Source organism: Hyperolius riggenbachi, chromosome 2 (assembly GCF_040937935.1).
Source record: "Hyperolius riggenbachi isolate aHypRig1 chromosome 2, aHypRig1.pri, whole genome shotgun sequence".
NCBI classification, from domain to species: Eukaryota; Metazoa; Chordata; class Amphibia; order Anura; family Hyperoliidae; genus Hyperolius; species Hyperolius riggenbachi.
In genome coordinates this window covers 134,903,497-134,929,445 of record NC_090647.1, presented here as the reverse complement: position 1 = coordinate 134,929,445, position 25,949 = coordinate 134,903,497, and the positions used below count along the sequence as shown (strand labels likewise).

Genomic DNA, 25,949 nt, shown 5'->3' with positions numbered 1-25,949 from the left:
CTCTTGTGACTGGGGGAGCTGTACTGATCACAGTATTCTTCACTCTCTATTATTATTATTTGGCCTTAAACATTTAATTTTATTATTAGAGCCTCACTGACATTTTTGTTACTCTCACAAGCTTATATTGCCATCTTTAACTTCATGATTTTCTCTTCCCTGAAGCAGCTTGTGTCAAGGAATGGAAAACATTTCAATGAATGCAGTGAAAAAAAATTGCCACAGTAGCGGTTCTACATATCCTGGAGGTCATAACTATGATGTATCCTCCCCCCCCCCCCCCCCCCCGATCTTTCATGAGGCCCCAATACATTCAGTTTCACATGTCTCCTCTTAGTGATCCCCACAGCCTGGTGATCCATCTGCCAGCAATCATATGACAAGTGTGGCCATCTACTACCCTTAACCAATGTAAACACAGCAATACCAGATCTGTAGGATGGACGCCTGTATTGGAGAGAGGGAGGGTCATTCGTTGGGGCTTCCACCGTTCTGAACCCTTCTGCAGTTCAAGGGCTTCGTTTTACAACTTCTTTCTAAGCAGCAGCTGTGATAAATGTGCATTTCTGGCTGGAAAAATAAATAGATGTAAATGACACTTTGAACTTTCTAGCACTAAAACCTTATCAGAAGCCTTATCTCACTGTTTCTCAGCTGTTTTGGGTTCTGTTTTTCTTACTGAAATGAACAAGCTATTGAAGAAGCTTGTTCATAGAGAACTTTAGTTTCTTAACTCTTCATGTACTGGAAAACTGGAAGGGACTTCAGACGGGTTCTAAGTGGGGCTAGTACTACATGTACCTAGGTTGATCTCGTCTTGGTCCTGATGCAGTAAGTAGCAGCAATGTTACCATTACTAATGCTGGGGAAGCACTCCTGCTAACCCATTAGCTTCACACACACTACCAGGCTAACTTGCGCATTGCATGGCGCGAATGGGTTAAAGAGCGGTGAACCCAGGCCAGGGGGGGGGGGAGGGTGGTATGTGGTATGGCATGCTAGCTATGCAGTATGTTCACCCTTGTGGAAAGCTTCAGAGCTGCAACAGAACTAAAAAGGTCAGGTAAGAAGCAGTGTGTGAGCAGTATCTTTCTGTTTTGTGCATAGTATAAATCTCTCAAGTTAGCATTAGTAAGTTTAGCATAGTGAGCTGTAGTGCTGATTAATGTGAAGGTAAATGCATACACAAGTCAATCATCCCTCTCGAATATAAAAAGGTATTGCAAAATAACTAATGAAAAATGTTTTGTGTATCATGCTGGGAGGCTGGGAGCAAACAAAAAGGTTATTTTTCAGTACTGTGTAAACAGGCCTGCAATAAACTATGCAACAGTCAGACAATGAAGAGTCTGGAAATAATGAATAACTCTTCCAAAAGCTTTATTGTAGATTAAAAAAGTAGCAATCTTTTTTTTTTTCTTAAGCCAAGTAGTTTGTTTCTCACATGCTCCACTGAAACACTACCCAGCACAAGTAATGCATATTATGCAGGTTATTTGCTACCATTTCATGAACAAGACAATTTACTCACTTACTTTGGCATACCTAACATATGGGCATAATTCCCTATAAGACATAGACTCACCGGTGCACTTGCTTGCAAAAGCACTGTAAACCATATTTGACAAGGCAGCTACCTTTTATTACATTATAATTAAATCAACCCACAATGTGAACATATTTCAACCGTACCACAGAACTAGGATAGAATAAATAACATTAAACATACACATTTCTAATGCATTACATTCAATACAATTTATATTCTAGTTAGGGGCTTGCATCTATTTATTTATGATTTCATTATTGTATGGATGCGATTCTTTTTATTTATTTATTTACCGTATATTCCGGCGTATAAGACGACCCCCCAACTTTTCCAATTAAAATATAGAGTTTGGGAAATACTCGCCGTATAAGACTACCCCTCTTCCAACGCACACCAAACACCAAAATAAAATAAAAAAAATCATATACTGGTGCTGTGTATGAACATATACTGGTGCTGTATTGTATGTGTTACCAGCCAGTATATAGTCAATTGACTTGTTGTATTGGTCAATTCTCCTTAAGTAGACTGGTCAGCTCTCCTTGTCTACCCGTTTATCAGAGCGGTATGGAAGAACAGATTGCGCTCCCTCAGCAGGGAGATCTGAGAGGCGGTAACAGGATAGGGCGTATCACCCGGCATCAATGACACCCGGCGTATAAGACGACCCCCAACTTTTCAGAAGATTTTCAAGGGTTAAAAAGTAGTCTTATACGCAGGAATATACAGTATTTATTTTTGCATTTGTTCATTTCTGCCTTACACTTAAATGGCAGCCAGGATGAGGTTGTCCCCAATTAAAGTTATGCCCCCTCTCCCTACATTAAACTATTAATACCTGTTCTTAGTGCTTAGTATTTTTTAAATGGTATCCAGTTAAAGAGGCACTGAAGTGACATAATGTAGAATGCTGTAAATTATTCAGGATACCCACTTTTATGGTAATTATCCTGGTTGCTGCATCAGATGCACTTCCTGTATCCTGTATCTATATATTGCTGTATGCTGGTAGTCCCGCCCTCCCAATTCCGCTTAGCCTAGGCTGTTTAGCTATGCGGAATTCTCCCCGCCCGTCCCCCCGCACACACACACCCGAGGATGCTGGGAGACAATGTATTATTTTTAGCAGCTTCAGAATTCTCCGTAAACAAACATTCCGCATAGCTGCACCTGACAGCACAAATGATGTCACCACCTGTGATGAATTACAGAATATAAATCAGGGTGAGGAAAGATTTTGCAATGGGCATACACTGACTAAATTATTTATAAATGATTAAAAAAAAATCTTCACTTTTATTCATTATGTTATTTTCACTACAGTTCCTCTTTAAATCTTAACAAAATCTATAAATATGTAGATAGATTTCAAAAAATACATTAAAGTCCAAGTAAGTCCAGACCAGAAAAAGGCACATTGATAAGTATATAAAAACTAGTGCGGAAAAGTATTGTGTTGGGCATAATACCTGTTTTGTGGGTGAAATGTAATTGGCAGACTGCATCTAAATTCAGACAGTGGACTGGTTCCCCGTTGATCAGATTTAAAAGATATATATTGTTTTGATGGTTGTCTTTACATGCCTTCTACTATATATTATATTTTCTCCATATTTTGTATATATTAATTATACATTTATATATATATATATATATATATATACACACACACACATATGTATATATGTATATATACTCACTATTCATCCATATATTATATTATCTATGTATTTCTATTTGATGGATTCTGTTTATTAATCTGAGTAATACAAACATTGACTGATCTGATTATCTAATACTTAGAATTAGCTAAATAAACATTTAAACAGTAATTTCGCCATATATTTTTCAAATTAGCTTGATACACCTATGAGACTTCTTTTCACTGATTAGCAAAATATTGATTTACTGTGTAGTTTACTATGAGCTTATTTGGGTACATGCCTGTATGTTGATGTTTTTATAGTATTTTTAGGGTTGTATTTTTGTATATTATTGTAGGGTAAAATAAAGTTTACTGCGATTATTGTGAATTTGTGTAGTCTTTAGAGATCCTCTTTTTTCTGTCTAACATCTTGTAAAACATGTTGTGGTTTTTTTTTTATAAAGCTTAATTATACGGGAGGTTAGTTCCCACATTACATTTTTATTATTTTACTTGCTACAGTATTTCCATACTTCAAGTTTCTCAAAGTCCTTATTACATATAAAACTCCAAACCCCACCCATTACTCATCATTGGGTAGACTGTTTCTCCATAAAATGTACATTTTTAGATCAGTGTTTACCAAATAATAGTCAATTGTGTACCACTAACGCAGACTTTGCAGCATCAGAATAAATTTAAAAATACTAAAAGCTATCAGTCTCGCTATATTGCTACCAACCAAGAGATCTAGGGCCCTTCCTCTCTAGAATGATCACTGAAGATTGAAGAGCAGGAACGTCTTCTGATGGTGGGGGTAGAACATGTCTTCCTCAGTATATGTAGCTTGTAGGGTCTTCAACATGCTCCTTCAACCTAGAAACTCCACAAGATGCTCATGCACATTAACTCTAATCTTTCCTAAGTACTACCCACAACGAGGCCCACCAGAGGTACACATCATACACTTAGGCAAATAATAATCTAAATGACAGAACACCTAGACATTCTTTATTAATTATGTAGTTAAACAAAAGTATTTATGTTGTTTTATAAAAAGCCAAAGTTGCATTTACAGTCTTTGTGTTGTTCCATTGACATGACAAGACAGAACATACGAGTAACAATGCGGATGCTGACTGCCTATACCAGGGTTTACAGATTATGAGTTCAGAAGACATCGGGATTGCATTAGACATGGTTACCAAGCAGCACTACTCCCCCATGACATACCATCATAATGTTCCCTCAAGTTCCATCATGTTGACCAGGGGACCCAGTAATAGTAAATTAATTACATCATGTAACTGTGGAATTTCTATTCACATTATTTTAATCTCAAACATTTCCATTTAAAGAATATCTTATGGAAATGTTTTTGCTTCCAGTGGAGTGTGTGTTACCTTTAATACTGCAGCTGGTGGTAAAACTGAAATCCTTCAAAACTTGGAGGACATAATCAAATGAAGAAACACTTGGCTAGGTCAACAACCAGAAGACAGTCTAATCAATAGCATTCTACATTCACAAAGAGCTATGGTAATATCACAGCTTCTAAGAACTTTCTCAGCTCAACAACCGGTAACAATGATGACTAAAGTCTCTGGTTTCCAAATGAACAGTAATCCTCTCAAGTTCTTGGAGGTTGCTGCAATTACGTCAACCACTGTGCTAAGCCTTTTCTCTGGCTTTGTTATCAAGTAGTTTTCCATTCTTAAATGTCTTCAGATTTCTTGCAGGAAGTCTACAGGGAAAAGCCCCACCTTACGGCCAGTCAGAACTTTGATGTAGCCATTAACTTCCTCTCCTTTCTGGACAACAATCTGGACAAATGACAAAGAAAACACAGATCATTTCTACGACTTAGCATGAGCCTATTTGTAATCACTAACATTTTTACCAGACACAACAGATATTTGTAGTATTCATTCATGATTGGCATGGATTAAAGGAAACTCAAAATGAGAGGAAAAAGAACGGGCCATTGGCAAATTCATTTGAAAAAATGTTGCTTGCCTGGCTGCTGTTCTGGTCCTCTGCCTAATAGCTTCTTAATCACAGACCTAGAAAAATTTTGCAGATCAGCTGTCCTGCCTCCTTCATCCCTGTTGCACATTTGTAAGTCAGAAACTACTGAAGCAAAAACATCAACAGAGATTGTGCCCTCCTTACTTCGCCAGTTTAACCTTCTAAGTTAATTGGGATATTTCCAGTATCCTGCTATTGGGCAACTAAGCTTCTAGTTGCCACCACTTCATATACAATATGTTGACTGACAAAATGGTCTTTTAATGGCTCGATTGTGTTCATGTGTCTAGTCACCTCCTAAGTGCCCAGTTCACCTGGATGGCTGACAGTGGTAGGTCCACTGTCTATCGGTTATTCTTATACAGCACCCTAACATTTTTAGCAACTACAGACATTTGTGGGTGTTGGTGGTATTGTTCTTGTAGAGCACAGTATCTGAATGGATGGCATTGACCCTCAAAGTGTTACATGCAATGGTTTTCATTTAATTAACTGCTTTTCATCCACTGACACCAACGATTTTTCATCACCAGTTCAGCCATTTCTGTAAACTAGGCAAAAGTCTGGTTAGATGTGGCTCTCATATCCCTGTACAGTTATGGTATTAGGCAGACAATAGAAATGACTGCTGAATAATTTTACAAACTGCAAAACACTCTGTTATCATCCTATGGACCATGGATGTTACAAAGCTACATAGTTATTTGGGTTGAAAAAAGACATACGTCCACTGAGTTCAACCAGAGAACAAAGTACAACACCAGCCTGCTCCCTCACATATCCCTGTTGATCCAGACGAAGGTGAAAACCCCTTATAAGGCATGGTCCAATTAGCCCCAAAAGGGAAAAAATTCCCTCCCGACTCCAGATGGCAATCAGTTAAAATCCCTGGATCAACATCACTGGGCATTACCTAGTAATTGTAGCCATGGATGTCTTTCTACACAAAGAAAGCATCTAAGCCACCTTTAAATGCATGTATAGAATTTGCCATAACTTCTTCCTGTGGCAATGCATTCCACATCTTAATCACACTTACTGTAAAGAACCCTTTCCTAAATAAAATGCAATCTTAGGAGGAGGAGACTGGCACTAGATGTGGGCGAGAATCATTGGGTGCACCGGATCCTGTACAGTATGCTAAAACGTGCTCTCAGAAACATACATTGCTAAGAAAGCTTCTTCAGAGGCAAATATAAGGAACGGTTCCTTATATTTGCCTCTGAAGAAGCTTTCTTAGCGAAACAGCTGTCAGGGATCCCCTCACCCCCACTGTGTACCCCGCTGTCTGTCACACCGTGGATTAAAGGTACCTCATTTTTGCTATCACAGTGCCTCGATTTCCCTTTCCTAAATAAATGGCTAAAACATTTTTTCTCCAAGCGCAGATCATGCCCTCTAGTCCTTTGAGAAGGCCTAGGGACAAAAAGCTCATCAGCCAAGCTTTTATATTGCCCTCTGATGTATTTATACATGTTAATTAGATCCCCTCTAAGGTGTCTTTTCTCTAGACTAAATAAACACAGTTTATCTAACCTTTCTTGGTAAGCGAGACCTTCCATCCTACGTATCAATTTTGTTGCTTGTCTCTGCACCTGCTCTAAAACTGCAATATCGTTCCTGTAATGTGGTGCCCAGAACTGAATTACATATTCTAGATGTGGCCTTACTAGATAGTTAAACAAGGGCAATATTATGCTAGCATCTCAAGTTATTTCCCTTTTAATGCATCCCAAAATGTTATTAGCTATAGCTGCAGCGGCTTGGCATTGAATACGATTAGTTAACTTGTTATCTATGAGTACTCCTAAGTCCTTCTCCAAGTTTGAGGTCCCCAACTGTATCCCATTTATTTTGTATGGTGCTAGACCATTGGTATGACCAAAATGCATGACTGTACATTTTTCAACATTGTTTTGTTCTTACCTGATCTCTCTTCAATGTAATCTGTCCAATCTCTCTGTTTCCAACAAATGATCGAGTCACTCTATACACTCTCTCACCAGCACGCACCCGGATGATGAAGTTAGCAGGAAAGTAGCCAGCTTTCTCTCCTATTTTTCCCTAATGAAAATAAACAAGTATTCAGGCAAATGAAAGTAAATTACTGGTAATTCAAGAAGATGTTAAATCATATATCAAAAGTTTATCTCACCCCACACTAAAACTTACTTAGGGTCCCACCACCAAAGAAATTACTTTAATATAGATTCTCAAATTTAGCAGTCACGTAAATGCCTTTTTGTGCCAACTACTACACTCCTACCAATTACCAAACAGACTTGAAACTTGCCCTGTACTGCATGACAACAAATATATCTGTTATAGTTTATGTTTCCTTTCATTAGAAGGCTAAAATTAATGAAATGTTTCCTCCAGATGTCATACTTGTTTTCTCACTTTATACTTTACATTATCTTATCAATAGCTAGCAAATAAAGAGTGCCATACATATGTGAAAATCTAAATCTCAGTATTTAATAAGGTCAATATGTTTCAAAGAATTTTTAGTTTGCTAGGCAACCAAACATTATTTTTTAAGATCAGAACTATATAAGTTAACCTCTTTTGGATGTAGCTAATTGAAATCTTTGTTCTGTTTGGGAATGGTTATGCTTGCCAGGGCGTAGATTTCAATGACCGCAACCACCAATTGCGCAGCTCTCCGGTCACTACAGCCCACTTACTCACTCAGTATGACAGCAGAACTCTGGTAGCTGATCAGAAGTTGATTTCTTCGGCTCCTGACCTTGTGATCACTGTGAGCCAATTACATGTGCCAGCAGCTCTCCGCTCAGGCTCCAGTGGAAACAGCCAAGCCTGATCGGGTCACACCTGCACAATAGAGTGGACCCAACTGGGCTCATCTATATCGATCGGAGCCAGAGGGGAAGCTGATATTGCGCCTGTGCAAGGTTCCCAACAAGCAGCGACAAGGGGATTCTCAGGGGAACCAACACTGGATCCCCTCTGCTGAGAAGGAAGGTGGAAACCGCTCAGGATCCAGAGGCTTCCCCCTTTTTCTCACTACAGGTAAACTTTAAGTGTGATTTATAGCCCTGTATTATTATTGTCTACAGTGAATAAAAGAAAAATGAATAATATCAAGTTGTAAGTAGGATTAGTATTATTGGAAGTGTGTACTGTATACACACTTATCTCATCATGTGACATGCAATTTCAGGTATACTTTAAACCCCAACCTTATGGAGAATATGGCTATGACATAGAAGGCCTGATCCAATTCACTTTTTCTGCTAAATGTTCTCCTAAGTGATATTTTCACATTATAAATAAAATGACTTTTAAGCAACAAGCAAGCAAGAAAATATAATAATTTGACAGCACTTTTTCACCTACTTTTTGGTACTATTTCCATTGCGGAGTACTGAAACGTTATTTAACACATAAGATGAAAAATGATATCCTAGGAGAAAACTTAGAAAAAAGGGAATTGTATCGGGCCCAGAATACTCTATATGGAAACCCATCTACAGGCTGCACTCTATTAATGATAGCCGACCATAGCACTGTGTTCTACTTACTCTCCACCATTCTTCATTGGAGTCATCAATAACTGTAATTCTGTCTCCAGCCCTGTAATCGACATGCAAAGTACTTTATCATAAGCAAACAGGAAACATTTGGTACATTTCTATTGGGAACTTTTGCAACTGTTATTACGATGAAGTGTATTTAAATTAAAACATAAAAATATCACCCATACTGGCCAGACAATGGCTGTTTAATGGAAATCTGCACATGGACATTGGGGTTCAAGGTTGTGACCATCACAAAGTTATTCAGTTGGCGTAGTGGGCAGCATCTTGGCGTAGTGGTTAGCGTTCTCGCCTTGCAGTGCTGGGTCCCTAGTTCGAATCCCTGCCATGTCTGCGTGGGTTTCCAATGGGCATTCCGGTTTCCTCCCACATCCCAAAAACATACACATAAATGAATTGGTTCCCCCCTGAAAAATTGGCCCTAGACTATGATAGATGCAGTACACAATACAACATAGACATATGACTATGGTAGGGACTAGATTGTGAGCCCCTCTAAGGGACAGTTAGTGACAAGACAATATACTCTGTACAGTGCTACGTAATATGTCGGCGCTATAAAATACTAAAATAAATAAATAAACAGCTGTGTCACAAGCTTGCTCACTATGATCAGGTAGGCCACCATGTTTGTGCAATGAGCTGAGTCTTGCAGACTGTCACCACTAGCCTTATCTCTTGGTAGCAATAGAGTTCAGCCTTTGTGACTGACTGATATAAACTTGCTGTGCTATGTTGACCTGATGAAGAGGCGGAGTCTTGGAATACATAGTGGGTGACCGAGCTGTATACAGAGCCAGTGGACTGCAATGAATTGCTCCCTCCTATTTGAACTAACTGCCAGTCCCGCCCCTGGCCACAGTCAGACTGGTTGACAGAGGAGATCAGTGTTTACGTGAGCCGTGAAATGTTTATGATTTTTTTTTACAAGCTGCAAATGCATTTTTACAGGGTTGTATTAATTAAACCAAGAGTATGTACTCCTCTCGTCTTTTCTTTTCCACAAACAATGATCCTAGTGTGTGGAGATGAATCCATGAATAGATTGCTCTGGAGTTTTGTGTAATGCTGGGAATACACGGGTCGATTCTGGTGCTCGATTCTGCGCCCGATCGTTTTGCCCACTCGATTCTCTTATCTTTTGCTCGTTTTTCTTATCTTTTTTCAATTCACTTCAATGATGAATCGAGCATCAGAACGATCGAACGGTGATCGGACACGACGGAAATGATCTATCTAACCATCTTATCAGCTCAGAATCGAGCCTTCTATTCAATCCCAGCATAAGACTTTATCTACTGTACAGGCTGCATTGGTTTGTTTGACATAAATATGAACACTAATCTAAATATTCATGCTTACGGAGTGGTCGGTGATGATTTAATCTGTATAATCTAACTGTCCGACTGCACAAATTGATGCCTACGTCAAAAGATCAATGAAAAGGAGGCAGTGAACAGAAGTAAAGCAAAGGACAGTTTACAACCTCTGAAAAAACATGACATACAGCCAACAGCACATGTAAGGTAACTGATTGATTTAGTCTTATGCATGCCATACCTTACAATAGTGAAGGCCAAAACAAAAGCAATTAATAGCTACAGCTATCCTGTAAATGAGTGGTCCTAGATGTACAAGGGCATTAAAATCTGCATGGCTTCACCCAATGTCCTGAAGAATTTATAATGGGTATCAGTTCTTGCACATGTAGAAGTGGTACTTGTAATTACATCTGATCTTAAGCTGTGTGCACACACTAGATTAAAATCGGCCAAGGTGGTTGATAAGGACCACCTCTGACAAGAATCAAGCATGTGTTACCTAAAGATCTGTCAAGAAATAGTAATAAGTGATAACGCATGAGAAAAGTTAAGTGCACCTAGGCCTTTGTGTGAGGAAGAGCCAGAGTGGCTTTGATCATGTGCCATTTCAGAAAGCAGCCTCCATCACTGATGTAATAAAAGTCATAGGAGTAACATTTTAAAGAGATCTGGATAAACTTTTCAGAGCATTCTCAAGAGCCATTAAATCAAAGACTTACTGGAAATCTAGGTCGTCTTTCTCTAATGCTTTAAAGCGGTAAAGAGCAACAAAGTAATGAGATTGCATGAAACCTGGCTGAGCTTTCTTGTTCTGCAAAAGTAAAAAAAAAGCATAATTACAAGCCAGTTGCACTTATGTGAGTTATGTATTACATACAAAGGAATCTCAACAGAGTGGAATAGAAGGAGACCAGCTGATAACTGATAAGGTAAATCTGAGTGAAAACAGAGGGTAGACTGCATGGGCATTGCTTAGTGGCAGATACTTCTATGGGCTTCTCTGGGAAGGTCAACAGAAATTACGTTTATTGACATACCCCCCCCCCCCCCCCCTTCACCACTCAAGCCGTTATAATAACAAAACATGCCTCCTTGAAATCAGTTTAGGATGAATTAAACTGAACCTGAACCTAGTAAAATTATTTCAAATAAACACATGATGTACCTGCAAATGAGTATTACGTACTTACCTCGCCGTCAGTTCCTCTCAGAAGCTCCCCATTTTCTTCTAACAATGATTCTTTGCAGTTCTGACAAGATTTTGTCAGAACTAAAATATATCAGTTGTTGGCAGTTATATATCAGTTACTGTAAGTTATAACTGAAAGAACTGATGAGCAAGATAATGTCCATGTTTCCCTATGGCTCAAGTGGACAATATTACAGTTTAACAGTGTGCTGACCAGGAAGATGTTACAGGGTCATTAACATTTTTAGAATGGAAAACTGAGAATTCCATCGATCACAGTGGAAAAACAGGACATGGGAGAGGAGAAAGAGACTGGTGAGTAGACTATCCAAGAGGGAAGAATGACGTGTGAATGTTTATTTTGACTTTTAATTTTCAATTCAGGTTTGCTTTGAAGGACACCTGAAGTGAAAGGGATATGGAGGCTGGCATGTTTATTCCCTTTTAAACAATGCACATTGCCTGGCTTTTAGCAATATTTCCTGAACATGCATGCAGATCAGATGTTCCTGAGTGAGGTTTGACTAGATAAGCCGCATGCTTATTTCAGGTGTGTGATTAACACTACTGCAGCCAAAGAGATGAGCAGGAGAGCCAGGCAACTAGTATTGTTCAAAATAAATTAGGCAGCCTCCATATACCTCTCACTCCAGGTTCCCTTTAACACCAGTTCTAGTCAGATGAGAAAATAACATTTTAGATCTAAAGATAGATCGATAAAACGTATCTGATGAATTACCTCACCTTACTTATTGTTCCCCTCAACTATAAAAAAAGAGGTAAAACAGATAAGAAGGCATAAATGATAAGTTAAGACAGATAGGGTGACAAATTTCACCGGGTATACAAATAATGAGAGATCATTTGTGAGATAAATGATGAGTTAAGATAGACAATGGGGGGAATTCACAAGAGTACAGGTAGTCCTCGGTTAATGAACGAGATGGGGACTGTAGGTTCGTTCTTAACCTGAATCTGTTCTCAAGCCGGAACATTGTGCCATCTCTGTTCCATGTACCTCCTCTGTGCCTCCAGAGTCCCCCTCTGTGTCACCTCTGCCCTCTGTACCTGCTTATACAAGTTTAAAAGACATTTTTCTTTTAATTGTTTAAAATCAATTTTCTCAAAAACCACAAGTCCAATTTGATTTTTTTTTTACGTGTTCCCACGGAAACACAGAATCCATGTTGTTCATATTGAGGACTACCTGTATTGTAAAGCTGCGATGTCCAGGTAGTGCACAGCAATTTTATTGTTACTTATAGTGACAAGATGCATGTTACACAATTAGCTTGACCCGTGTTACCTAGGTAAAGGGAGTGTTGCTAGGGTAACAAGCATGATACTATTTGCATAGAGAGTATTATTCTAAAAATGCTCCTATAATCTAGTTAAAGAGAGTCTGAAGCGAGAATAAATCTCGCTTCAGACCTCATAGATAGCAGGGGCATGGGTGCCCCTGCTAAAATGCCGCTATCCCGCGGCTTAATGGGGGTCCCTGATCCCCCAAATCCCCTCCGTTCAGCGGGGGAGCGCTTCCGCATTGGGGCAGGGCTAACCGCCGCAGCCCTGCCTCCCGCGCGTGTATCAGACGCGTACCTCCGCCTCTCCCCGCCCCTCTCAGTCTTCCTTCACTGAGAGGTGCTGGGGAGAGGCGGCGATGTGCGTCTGATAGACGCGCTGAGAGGCAGGGCTGCAGCCGTTAGCCCTGCCTCCAGGAAGAGCAAAATTTACGACCAAGTTGGTCGTTGATTTTGCAGGGGGGGGTTGGGGGTGAAGGGACCCCCGTTTAGCCGCGGGATAGCGGCGTTTTAGCAGGGGCACACATGCCCCTGCTAACTATGAGCTCTGAAGCGAGAGTTATTCTCGCTTCAGAGTCTCTTTAAGGGCTCGATTCCATATTGCGCACTTATGGAAACACGATTACGGGGACAGCAGACAGTGCACTGCACTCTCTGCCGTTTCCATTCATGCGCAGGGATTCACCACTGAATTGCCACACATGGTTTGCTGCATTTCGGGGTGCTTTAGTCCGCGAACCCATTCAGTATAATGAAGCCCCGCCCCCCACCAGGAGTGACGTGCAGCACAGAGCCATGGGACTCTGCGCTGCATGGAAATGAGCCCTAAGGAGGGTTGCACTAACTAAACTAGGTGTGCTACCTTGTCACTGTAAGTAATGGTACAGTTGCTGTGCACACCGTGCACACATAGTTTACTGTACAGAAGATAATTTGTGAGATAAACAGATAAGGAGAGATTGGCCTCAATTCACTTAGCTTTATCAAACACTTTATCAAACGTTTGATAATTTACCTCATGGGTAACATCTCATTTTGAATTCGCTAAGGTGTTGATGCTCGTCTCTGCATCTGCTCTAAAACTTCAATATCCATCCTGTAATGTGGTGCCCAGAACTGAATTCCATATTCCAAATGCAGCCTTAATAGAGAGCTAAACAGGGGCAATATTATGCTACCATCCCAAGTTTTTATTTCTCTTGTTAATGCATCCAAACATTTAATTTGCTTTAGCTGAAGAAGCTTTGCATTGAATACTATTATTTAACTTGTTGTCACGAAGAACTCCTAAGCCCTTCTCCATGTTTGATGCCCCCATCTGTATCCCAATTCCCAATTATCAACATTGAATTTTATCTGCCATTGATGTGCCCATATAGCCATCCCATCCAGATCCTTTTGAAATAGTTCACTATCTTCCCGAGAGTTGATAATTCTGCACAATTTTGTATCTTCTGCAAAAATAGTAACATTATTTAATACTTCATCTACTAGGTCATTAATAAATAGATTTAAAGAGAAACTCTGACCAAAAATGTAACTTTATCCCAATCAGTAGCTGATACCCCCTTTTACATGAGAAATCTATTCCTTTTCACAAACAGACCATCAGGGGGTGCTGTATGACTGATATTGTGGTGAAACCCCTCCCACAAGAAAAGTTCGAACTTTTGGCAGTTTCCTGTCTGTGAACCTTGTTACATTGTGGCAAATAGCTATTTGCATCTGTTTCCAACTGCCAAAAACCATGCAGCAGCTACATCACCTGCCAACAGTAAAATGTTCACTGGAGTTCCTCTTTAAAGAAAACCTGAACTGAAAATTAAAAGTCAAAATAAGCATACACAAGTCATACTTACCTCCCGTGTAGTCTACTACTCAATCTCTTTCTCCTCTCCTGCATCCTGGATGTCCACTGTGATCAAAGGAATTCTCTGTCCTCCATTTTGAAAATGGCCATTACCCCATAACAGCTTTCTGGTCAGCACACTGTTAAACTGTAACCTCGTCCACTTGAGCCATAGGGAAACTTGGACATTACTGGGCATATCAGTTGTCCACTCAGCTATAACTGACAGCAACTGATATACAACTGACAGCAACTGATATATTTCAGTTCTGACAAAATGTTGTCAGAACTGGAAGGGATCATTGTCAGAAGAAAATGGGGAGCTTCTGACAGGAACTGATGGCAAGGTAACTATGTAATGTTCATTTGAAATTACCTTGTGTTTATTTTAAATAATTTTACTCAGTACAGGTTCCCTTTAAGAGTACTACACCCAGTACTGACCCCTGTGGGATCCCACTGTTAACAGGTCACCCATTTTAACTACTTTAGGACCGAGGTGATTGAAGTCTACACCCTGTTTTGGTGGGCACCTGGCTGGTAGGGCATAGATTTCAATCACTGTCCGCAGCGCACATCCGCCGTTTCTGTCGCTTCCCGCCGATCGCGCCACTCAAACCCGACGTCTTTCACCGCAGCTCACAGGATCTGCCTGTCTCTATGACGGCAGAGCCATTTGAGCCGGTCAGGAGCCGATTTCATTGGCTCCTGGCCGTGTCTATCAATGTAAGCAGCTCCCATTGGCTTACATTGATAGACACGGTCAGGAGCCAATGAAAGCGGCTCCTGACCGGCTCACATGACTCCGCCGTCATAGAGACGGCAGAGTCTATGTCAGGAGGATCCCGGCGTGCGGCGGTGACGGTGGTTGCGGCGGGTATGCGTGGTTATTCCGTTGGTATTGTATTAGTGGTCTCCTGTCCTTAAGGGGCAGAGACCGCTGGTACTTAAGTGGTTAAATATGATCCATTGAGCACAACTCTTTGCTTTCTGTCCAGTTCTCATTTAGAGGAAACTGTATTAGCAAATGTTGTGTAATTTATAATCCAAGAACACTGGTTTTAGTAGCTCTAAATTGTTTGGGTAGATATGAAAATTGTCAGAGAGACATCAATTTCGATCTGAGAAAGATATTCAAGGGCTGTACAAAGAAAAGCATGGTCCCATCGAGCTGCATTCTCAGAATGTACTGTACAATTCTGAACTAGACAAAAAATAACTGAAAACATAAAATAGTAAACAAAAAAAAACAGTTTTTAAAATTGTATATCATCTAAGTTTTAAAGCTTACTCCGTAGAGAAGAACAAAAGTTATTATGCAGTAACCCATAGCAAACAATTACATTTCAGTGTATAGCAGTGAGAATACTGAAAAAAGGAATTCTGTGTTTCCTAAAGCCACAGATCACCTTTAACAGCAGTAAACTAAAGTTCTTTACGCAGCACTGCGACTACTTTTTCCACTGAAGTTCATGTTTTCACTGTAATGGTCAGCTGAATGGAACAATCATGATTCTGAGCTTCAGGCTCCTTGGAAACAGAATCCATGTCCCTTCAAACAACTCAAGCATCAAGTTACATAACAAAGTGTACAATTTTGGTGTTCATTTCCTTCCTTTATCGCACAACAATCTATACAGGAGAAAAACAGTATAATTTAAAATGTATGCTTGCAAAGTTCAACAGGTATTTAAGTAGTTTGCATTACTGACTTTGCCCCTTTTAAAATGGATCTCCACGGTAAACTCCAAGGTGAACAAAAGCCTGAAGGACACTTACTATGGGGTTTATTCATTATAAACTACCACATCTGTCACCACAAGTTACTTGAGGGAGTGTGAGGTAATTGTAACGAGTGTACGCTACATGCGGTCCTCTCTGCGTAGCGTGCGCTCTAAACTTAGCTGATTCATAACACGGCTCACATACCCCAGAGCCGTGTTGTTGCTTCTCACTTGTAGCTATAATGTTTCTAATTAAACAGGCTGCTAATTAGTTACTTACTTAGTTACAATCTAACTATGTGAGAGAAGGCTCTGGAGTATGTGTGCTGTGTTATAAATCAGCTGTGGCAGAGACAGACAGAAGGCTGCTAGCAGTTAACAGGGAACAGCTAGCCATCGTATCAGCACAGGAACATCTGATTTATTGATGCTGGTCAGCTAAATGCAGAACAGCAGAATGCACGGGCGTTCTCAGTCGGCAATTGTGCAGCCATGATCCCGGAAGAGGAGCTGCATGGCCATGATGTAATTAGTGACAATGCCTTGTCGCTAATCTTCCGGGAGGTGGGGGGGTAGCGCTCAGCGACGGGGGGCAATGGAGTAGTGAAGGAAGCCTCAATAGGACCTAATGTAGCATTGGGACTCATATAGTGTAAAACTGCCAGGCCTTTTTATTGAGGAACTGGGAGTGCAGCACACTTGGCCTCAATTCACTAATCTTTATCAAACACTTTATCAAGCGTTTGATAATTTACCTCATGGGTAAAATCTAATTTTGAATTTATTAAGATGTTATAGATTTATTGAACGTTTTATAGATAATCCCTAGTGAATCCTTAGTGAATTCAAAATTAGATTTTACCCATGAGGTAAGTTATCAAACGTTTGATAAAGTGTTTGATAAAGCTTAGTGAATTGAGGCCAAGGTGTGGAAGAAGGTGAAAAGGAAGCTGACTGAGCCAGAGTGGTTGGGAACAACCTGGGAATGGTCCCAATGCTACATTTGACCTGCCAGTAGGTTACTACACACAGTGAGTCGCTCACTGGGGTGTGGTGGTGGCTGTCTAGTGTCTATCCAAGGCATCTGATTCAGAAGCACACAAGGCAGGAATCTGAGTATAGAAGTTGAACATGCTAAACTCTCTCTTTGGAATGTGAACTTTGTGCAACATATTCATAGGATTAACTCTCATGGGACTTTTTTATGCTCCTTATGCAGGAAAATCTGATGGGCTTATTGAGGACAACTCTTGTATCTGTATATCTTGCATAGTGTATAGGTCCTTCTCCCCTTAAAGAGACTCTGTAACAAATTGTTTATCTTTATTTCTTCTATGCTATAAGTTCCTATGCCTTTTCTAATGTGGTCTGGCTTACTGCAGCTTTTCCTAATTGCACAGTAGCTGTGTTATCTCTGTTATATGATCTAATCTTCTCTCTATAGTCGGCACAGTCAGGCTGAGGCAGTCAGACTGGAATGTGCAGGGCTGCTTGTGATTAGCTAGAAGCTGTACACACCCCCTGCAGGCTCTGTGTGACTAACACACTCTGCTTAGCTGAGCCTATTAGAAGCTGGTTAGTTTGTTTGTAAACACTGCCTAAAACTGGCAATTACAAGCCAGGTTTGCAGCAGAGAATGGCAGAAACAGCACAGAGGGGACCAGGAGCACATAATGAATAGAATGGTATGCTTTTTATTGTAAGAATTTCAGAGTACAGATTCTCTTTAAGGTGAAATATTTGAGGCTTGTGAGTGCCATCCTCTTGTATATTTTGTTTTTTGTGGTGAAAGAGGAGGCGAACCAGAGGGCTGACATCACATGATACCAGCACACAGGTGTGTTACTGCATTTGTAACACTTATTGTTTAATGCCTCAACATACCTAGACTTGAATATCAGCCCAAAGTGACCTAAGGCCTGGTAGACACCAAGGGATCTGAGGTAACCTTTTAGGGGACTAACCTTCCCAATACCTTTGCCAATCAGTAAATAATCACATATGTTTTTACTTTGGTCAGCTTCTGATGTTCCTAGGCAAATCAGCATAAACGGGAATGCTGGAGGACGGGATATCGGAAGCATAGGAAACAGTGGGGGAGGGACAGATATCATCAGAAAGGGAGGACATTAGTGGCTGAGGGACAAAAAGTGGAGGCGAGAGTAGGTGATTGATTCAACTATTATGTTGCGTTACCCCACACCGGTATGGTGAGTTTCAGCCATAGTAGAGTGCGGGGGGGGGGGGGGGAGGGGGGGAGTGTTAGGCATAGGTAGCAGTAGGTTTATATTAGAAGTCGGTAGAATGCAGGGTTAGTGTGAATGGAAGGTTAGGTTGAGTAATAGTAGAAAATTGGTAGAATGACTGATATTCTACAATCAGTATTAGCTAGTTTCCAACAGTAGAATATTGGTAATATTGCTGATAGCCTACTAGCAGCTTCTCCCACCGCCCAAATGTACGTGTTCCCAGGTCCTTATAGAAGAGCGTACAGCTCAGTGGGCCAGCAATAAATTGCAGACTATACACATCATTCTCTGTATTCTGACTTAGATGGGAACTCTCTGCGATTTGCTTGTTGTATCATTCAGTTCTTTGTATCACATGATGCAGAAAACTCAGAACTGTAAAGCATAATGCACTTGACTTTTTCACTGCCAATTACATTATGCAGGGCAAACTTATTTCTTCATGAATGGGGCAAATATTACCTGGAATAGTGCTCAATTGCTTGACTTAACAACCATGTTTGGTGACAGAGCTCCATCTTTATGTGCTCAGTCATCTTGGTCAATGCCAGCCCTTGTAGAGGATAATATACTGTATTTAAAAAAGCTGGCTTGCTCATTGTTTTTCTAATATTATTTTTAATAAATATCAATACAAATGAAAACTATAGATAAAAAATAAATACAAATAAATCTCAATTTCACACACAAAAAAAAATAAAAATAGATGCGTGAGTTATCTTTACACCTGGGCAGAACAGGTGAATACAACACTGTTAAGTTCCATGGAGATTTTTCGAATATGTGGCCGTATGAAAATATATTCACTTAGAGATGCATATTAAAGGGACTCCAAGCAGTGCAGAAACTATAGAAAGATGAATATCATTTTAAAGCTCTCTTTCTCCTCTTTCCAATGATATATAAACCACCACCCTACGCCTTTTAGTTTTCACTATCTTCGCGATTGAAATTGCCGCAGCCGCGAATTCGAGCGCGAAAATAGAGAAAACTGAAAGGCGTAGGGACGCGGTTTATGTGTGGTCAGAAAGAGAAGAAAGAGAGCTTTAAAATGATATCCATCTTTCCATAGTTACATTGTATTACACAGGGCGACATTTTTCTCAAAGTAAGCAGCTTTATTCAGCAGAATGGAGCTGCTGATTTTAGGAAAAAGTTGTCAGTTTCTATTTCCTTTAATTGTTGATTCAGGCTTCTTGCACACCAAGACGTTGCGTTAGGTGCCACGTTAAGGTTGCATAACGTGCACCTAACACAACGTATGGTGCTGCAAAAGCCGACGGTAGAGTGAGCCGCGTTCGGCGGCTCGATTCCTATAATGTCTCCCAGAGTGGCGCTGATTGGCCAGCGGGACCACGTGATGCGGAGCGAGACACTCCGCATCACATGGTCCCGCCGGCCAATCAGCTGCCGCCAGTGCAGTGAATATTAAGTAGCCATGTGTGCGGCTACTGTAGCTGGCTCTCCCCGCCTCCTCTCCGCCCCCCACTGCGCATGTGCAAACAGTCTAACGCGGCTATAGCCGCTCCAACGCCGTAGCATGCTGCACTTTGCACCGAACGTGCAGCATTACATGTAACGCAACGTGGGCTGTGTGAACAGCCCACTTGTGTTACATTGCTGTGCGTTGGGGGAGCGTTACAGGCGCACTAACGTGCGCCTGTAACGTCTTGGTGTGTAAGCAGCCTTAAGCTTCTTTATCTGTGAGTGCTATTCTCTGGAACTCTGCATTTAACTAGGCAGATTGTTCTTTGTTTCCTCAGCAACTTCTAAAGTTGACAATTCCTTTTTGCCATCTTAATCATTCTTCATTTTGGGATCTTATTTGTTGCAACCTCTTGGACAATATTACATACTTCTATCTACCAGATTTAATTCATCAAATTCATTCTTCACCTTTACTGTTATTGGTCTACAGGCTTTTCCTATTGTCTTCAGTTTAATTCTACACTTGTTATTAGAAGTTTATGACCTGACCCCCTCCTACCCCTCCTTTCCTCCAACCCCTAGGAGATGTATGTGATGCTAGTACTACAACAGAATAGGACACCTTGCACAAAGATATGATAAATGCTGAAATAAAAGAGGTGATTATGAGTAAAGATGATCAGAATCTAAATATTGTAAAATGACACAAGATTATTCTGCCTGGCGCTCTGGTGGATTTGACCATGTGTGCCTGCGCAGAAGTGCAGATGGTAAATATTGTAAAATTACACAAGATCTGGTGGATTTGACCGTGTGTGCCTGCGCAGAAGTGCAGATGGTAAATATTGCTGCATACTGAAGGCACTACTTTTTCGAGGGCTGCCAGTACTGGATCCATGAGGGTGAAGAGGATGGGGGGAGCCTCATTAGTATCCAGAGGCTTCTCCGTCCTGAGGTAAGTACCCCCCAGGGGCTCTTTTTTTCTTACAGATTCCCTTTAAAGAGACTCCGTAGCAAAAATTGCATCCTGTTTTTTATCATCCTACAAGTTCCAAAAGCTATTCTAATGTGTTCTAGCTTACTGCAGCACTTTGTACTATCACAGTCTCTGTAATAAATCAACTTATCTCTCTCTTGTCAGACTTGTCAGGCCTGTGTCTGGAAGGCTGCCAAGTTCTTCAGTGTTGTGGTTCTGCTATGAACTCCCCCTTCCAGGCCCCTCTATGCACACTGCCTGTGTGTTATTTAGGATTAGAGCAGCTTCTCTCTTCCCTCCTATCTTTTACAAGCTGGATAAATCGTTCTCTGAGCTGGCTGGGCTTTCACATACTGAAGAATTACAAACAGGCAGAGCTGTCTGCACTCTGCAGGAAGAAACAGCCTGACACTTCAGTGGAAGATAGCTGCAGGGGGAAAGAAACACACAAATGATCTCTTGAGATTCAAAAGGAAGGCTGTATACAGCCTGCTTGTGTATGGATGTATTTTCTATGTGTGGACATACTGTACATCAACCTACTTCCTGTTTTGGTGGCCATTTTGTTTGTTTATAAACAAACTTTTTAAAACTGTTTTTAACCACTTTTAATGCGGCGGGGAGCGGCAAAATTGTGACAGAGGGTTATAGGAGATGTCCCCTAACGCACTGGTATGTTTACTTTTGTGTGATTTTAACAATACAGATTCTCTTTAAGCAATTTTAAACAAAAGTAGAATTTCCCTTTAATTTTAAATCAACAACTGCATTAGTAATAACATCAATAAAATACTGTTATTCCCTATTCAACATATTAATACATATACAAATACATTGCACTGTTCCTAAGAGAACCAGAGAGCCGGCACAGAGGTCCCTCAAAAGCTAATTGGTTGGTCTTCGTTGCTCTATTAGAATAGATTCCAAGAAGCAGCAATTACCTTTGTATCCTGTGCGTTTTTGTCACCTTTCTTGTCACCATCAGGAGAATCTAGGATTAAACAAGACAACATTGGTGGAAGTGACAGTCCCTGCATAGCACATTTCATTCCGAGACCTCAAAGCTCTTTTCAGAAACAATTAAAACCCAGGATTTGCAATTATTATCACTCATTTATAATTGGTGCTCATTATCTCCCTGGAGAGGATAAAAGGCTGAGTTGACCTACCGTAGAATCATAAGTTTGACCTTCACGTCACAGGGAATATTACGGAAAGCAGCCATTACTGGCTAAACGGCTTGTTTGACATATAACTGCCCACAGGCTGTAACATGAACTGTACATAATAATAACTACTTAAATGAACATATCGAACATGACGGAAGACCACAAGAGTGCAGTTTACACACTCACAACCGAGCACATTAGACACCCCCTCTTCATAGTCTGTGAGACAGTCTTACCTCCCTCCTGCTTCCCTTCCTCTTGTTTGGGGGGCTCAGGTTCCTCATCAATCATAGCAGCAGGCTGGGGGGAAATGACCCAGTTAATGTAAATACACGCACATAAAACCAAGGACAATATAAAGCACAATGTTGCTCTTTTATCCATGGACTTCATAGAATACTATGGGCTTGATTATCATATCAGTACCTGGCTTGTTTTATAGTCAGATACTGCATTCATTTTCATAGTTTAGAAGTACTGAAAAGACCTTGGAAAAGTTCAAACTTCAGTTATGGGGAGAGTTGCTGAATAGAGCTGCCGTGTGTATCTGAACTAATGGAGAAGCATGTGAGCACACTGATCATGTGATAGATCTGTAAGGCCCTGATTTGCTGGTGACAATCATGTGTCACTTCTGTTTCTTGTAAAGGCCAAATCAGGAAGTGATCACACCAAATTAGAACCTTACAAATATATCACCTGACCAAAATGATCACATGCTTCTCCATCAGTTCAGCTCTCCTGGGGAGCTGCAGCTCCAAACAAAGCAGATATATCTGAAATAATTAGTGAGTTACATAGGCCAATTGTTCCAGAAGATCTGATCACTTTGAATCTGCAGACATAAAGAATTTCTGGGAAGTTGCTTTAAAGTGTAACTGTCGAGCATAAAATCAAAAATCAATTCTTTATTTTTATCTGGTAAACAAGTAATAAGGATGCTAACCAGGCAATCCAAAAGTTAAAATCACTATTACTTTTTCTTGTTGATAAATGGTCATTCCCCAGTTTACCTGACTCTTATCTGGTACATTGCCCCACAAAGGAAGTTGCAGGGCATGCTGTGTTGTCTTTTTTAGCTTCTTTACTTTGCTCTCAGACTTAATTAATGCAGCCTTATTGGCTGAAGCCTCTTTCCCTCCGGTTTCCCCTCTCACACCTCTGTTCCTCTATGATTGGCCAATATTTATCATGCTGAGACAATGCATTTTCTATTACAGAGCTGGGTGGGAGTGCCTGAAGACTGGTAGAAGGGCGGGAAATGCATACACAGTCAGGCAGTAAAGGTGGGTACACACATCAGATAAAAGTATTTGGAAAAGGAAAGATCACAGACCAATTTTACCCCCTTCCATGTAGTATGAGAGCCATACCTCCACAGTCTATTCTATTGAGCTGAAAACTCTCCATCAGATAAAAAACTTTGTAAGATGCTGCACACAAAGATGCTGTACACATGCAACAGATCAGTATCTGCAAAAGATCACTTCCTGCAAAAGATCCGTTCCTGTAAAATGCATTCATAGCCTATGATATCTGCAGATTTCACCTTGTTTAACAGACATTCATCTGCAGATCAGATCCACCAGTATGGATCTTCAGATCTGCAGATAATTGTCTGATCTGCAGATGGATGACGTCCATTAAACAAGGTGTGTATGAGATCTGCAGATATCAGACTATGAATGCATTTTGCAGGAATGGATCTTTTGCAGATAATGATCTGTTGCATGTGTACAGCATCTTTGTGTCCAGCATCTTGCAAAGATTGTTATCTGATGGAGAGTTCAGCTCAGTAGAATAGACTGTGTAGCGTATTCTCTCATACTACATGGAAGGGGGTAAAATTGGTCAGTGATTTTGCATTTTCCAAAGACTTTTATCTGACGTGTGTACCCACCTTAAGGGAGGAAATGAAATCAGGATTGGTTTCAAATAGACATGGCCCGAACGGTTCGCTGGCGAATGGTTCCCGGCTAAACTTCGGTGGTTCGCGTTTATGGGCGAACGCGAACTTTATGGTGGTTCGATTTGCCTCCTATACTACATCATTAGGGTCAACTTTGACCCTCTACATCACAGTCAGCAGGCACATTGTAGCCAATCAGGCTACACTCCCTCCTGGAGGCCCTTCCCCCCTTATAAAAAGCAGGCAGCATCAGACTTTTCACTCACTCGTGTGCCTGCAGTAATTAGAGAAGGGAGAGCTGCTGTGCAGAGACCTATAGGGAAAGCTTAGTTAGGCTCTTGTAAGCTTGTTAGCTTGCTCCTTGCTGATTCTTATTGCTAAAAAAGCACCCCTCAACAAAGCAAACATGAAGCAAAAATAAACTTATGAGATAATGAATTGTATGTGTATAACAGCTAAGAAATAGAAAATTAGTAGCAAAGAAAAGGTCTCATATTGTTTTCCAGTACAGGAAGAGTTAAGAAACTTCAGTTATCTATGCAAAAGAGCTTCTCTGAGCTATTCAACCCAACTAGGATCGAATACAGTCCTATTTTCTGAAAAACTTAAATGACCAAGAAACAGTGAGAGACAGCTTGAGATAAGGTTTTACTGCAGGAAAGTTCAAAGGGTCGTTATATCTGCTCTGTTTTATACTTTAAAATACAGAGTGTGGTTTGTAAACTGCAAATATGGCAGAATGATGCAATGCTATAAAAAAAAAGCTATATAACTAAAAATAAAAATATGGGACTTTTCTTTGCTACTAATGTTCTATTCTTTATCCGTACTACTTATAAAATACATTTTTTCATAAGTTTATTTCGCTTCAGGTTTCAGGCCTAAGTCAAGCAGCATATATTTCTCCAGCAGAACATTTACTCCTTTTCGTAAAACGTACTTAGTAATGAGTAGGGTATTCTGAACAGCATTATTATTGGTACAATAGCTATCAAAAATGCACCAATTATAAATTCAAGCATAAATGTTACATTAAAGGACCAACGTTTGATCTTTTTTTCTTTAGAAACAGTTATTTGGATTTCTCACATTTTTCTTGTCATCTTGTCCCTTTTTCCTCTCCTTATTTGCCATGATGACTCCGGTCCGCAGAGTATCGAACACAGGATCTGTGCGGTTAGCAGCAGCTTTGAAACAACAAAAACACAGCACGGTAAGATTCAGGAGACAAGTCCTCTTTATTCCATCAAACCTTGAGGCCGGCTTCACACTGCAGTTTGGTGGCAATGGTGCGGTGGGGGCCCGTGCCTGTTAGTACGCGGTAATCCCTGTCTGGCATCTGGCCAACAGAAAGTGACAGTCACTTCCTATTGGGCAATCGATGACGTGCGCAAAAGCAAATTTCTAAAATATGCCTCCGCGTACGTGCGATGCTGAAAACTGCGTCGTTTTTTTTTTAAAGACACGCGTTACCATAGACTTACATGACTTCCAGTCCGATGCAGATCGCCGCAGGAGCTGCACAGCAAAATAAGTTTGGATGCGCGTTAGTTAGGGCACTTCCGCTGCAGCGTACTGTAACGTGGGGAGTGTGAACTCCCCCATAGACTTTCATTGCCTGAGGACGCGGTGTGGTAAATTTACCGCACTGCCCCAATGTGAAAGGGCCCTGAGAGATCCCTTCACGTCAGCATAGTGTCATGGCTGCCTTGCTGTGAATACTCCGAATATAATCATCTGACTGCTCCAACACAATAAGCTGCCTATGCAAATCAAGTCACTGCTTCTGTATCAGTGCAGAGGCATAGCTACCTATGGCCCATCCAATGCCACCACAGAGGAGGCCTGGGCGCAGGGGTTGTTGTGGCCACTGTTGTTAGGAGTCTGGACAGTCATGGTGGCAGCACTGTTATGTAGGGGGTGGGGAGTCATATTGCTCTCACTTATATGGAAAGGGGGGCAAACACTGGAGGGCCCCATGCTTTTCAGCTATGGCCCTGTCCCAAAGTTCCTGCAATCTTTTTCTCTGCGTTTGCTACTCATGTTGCAAC

General features: G+C 40.8%; 1 protein-coding gene across 2 annotated transcripts in view; it reads right to left on the bottom strand.

The window, feature by feature from the left end:
* Positions 1–2,278: 2,278 nt before the first annotated feature.
* Positions 2,279–25,949, bottom strand: part of STAC3 (SH3 and cysteine rich domain 3) — a 119,188-nt gene continuing 95,517 nt past the window's right edge. For both annotated transcript variants that reach the window (XM_068267472.1, XM_068267471.1), the window contains exons 5-11: positions 24,988–25,085; positions 22,226–22,289; positions 21,762–21,811; positions 10,824–10,915; positions 8,768–8,819; positions 7,149–7,286; positions 2,279–5,017 (exon numbers count right to left, since the gene is read on the bottom strand). In XM_068267472.1, coding sequence (XP_068123573.1) covers positions 4,919–5,017; positions 7,149–7,286; positions 8,768–8,819; positions 10,824–10,915; positions 21,762–21,811; positions 22,226–22,289; positions 24,988–25,085 — 593 coding nt within the window. In that variant the 3' untranslated portion in view covers positions 2,279–4,918. The remainder of the gene's footprint in view (positions 5,018–7,148; positions 7,287–8,767; positions 8,820–10,823; positions 10,916–21,761; positions 21,812–22,225; positions 22,290–24,987; positions 25,086–25,949) is intronic.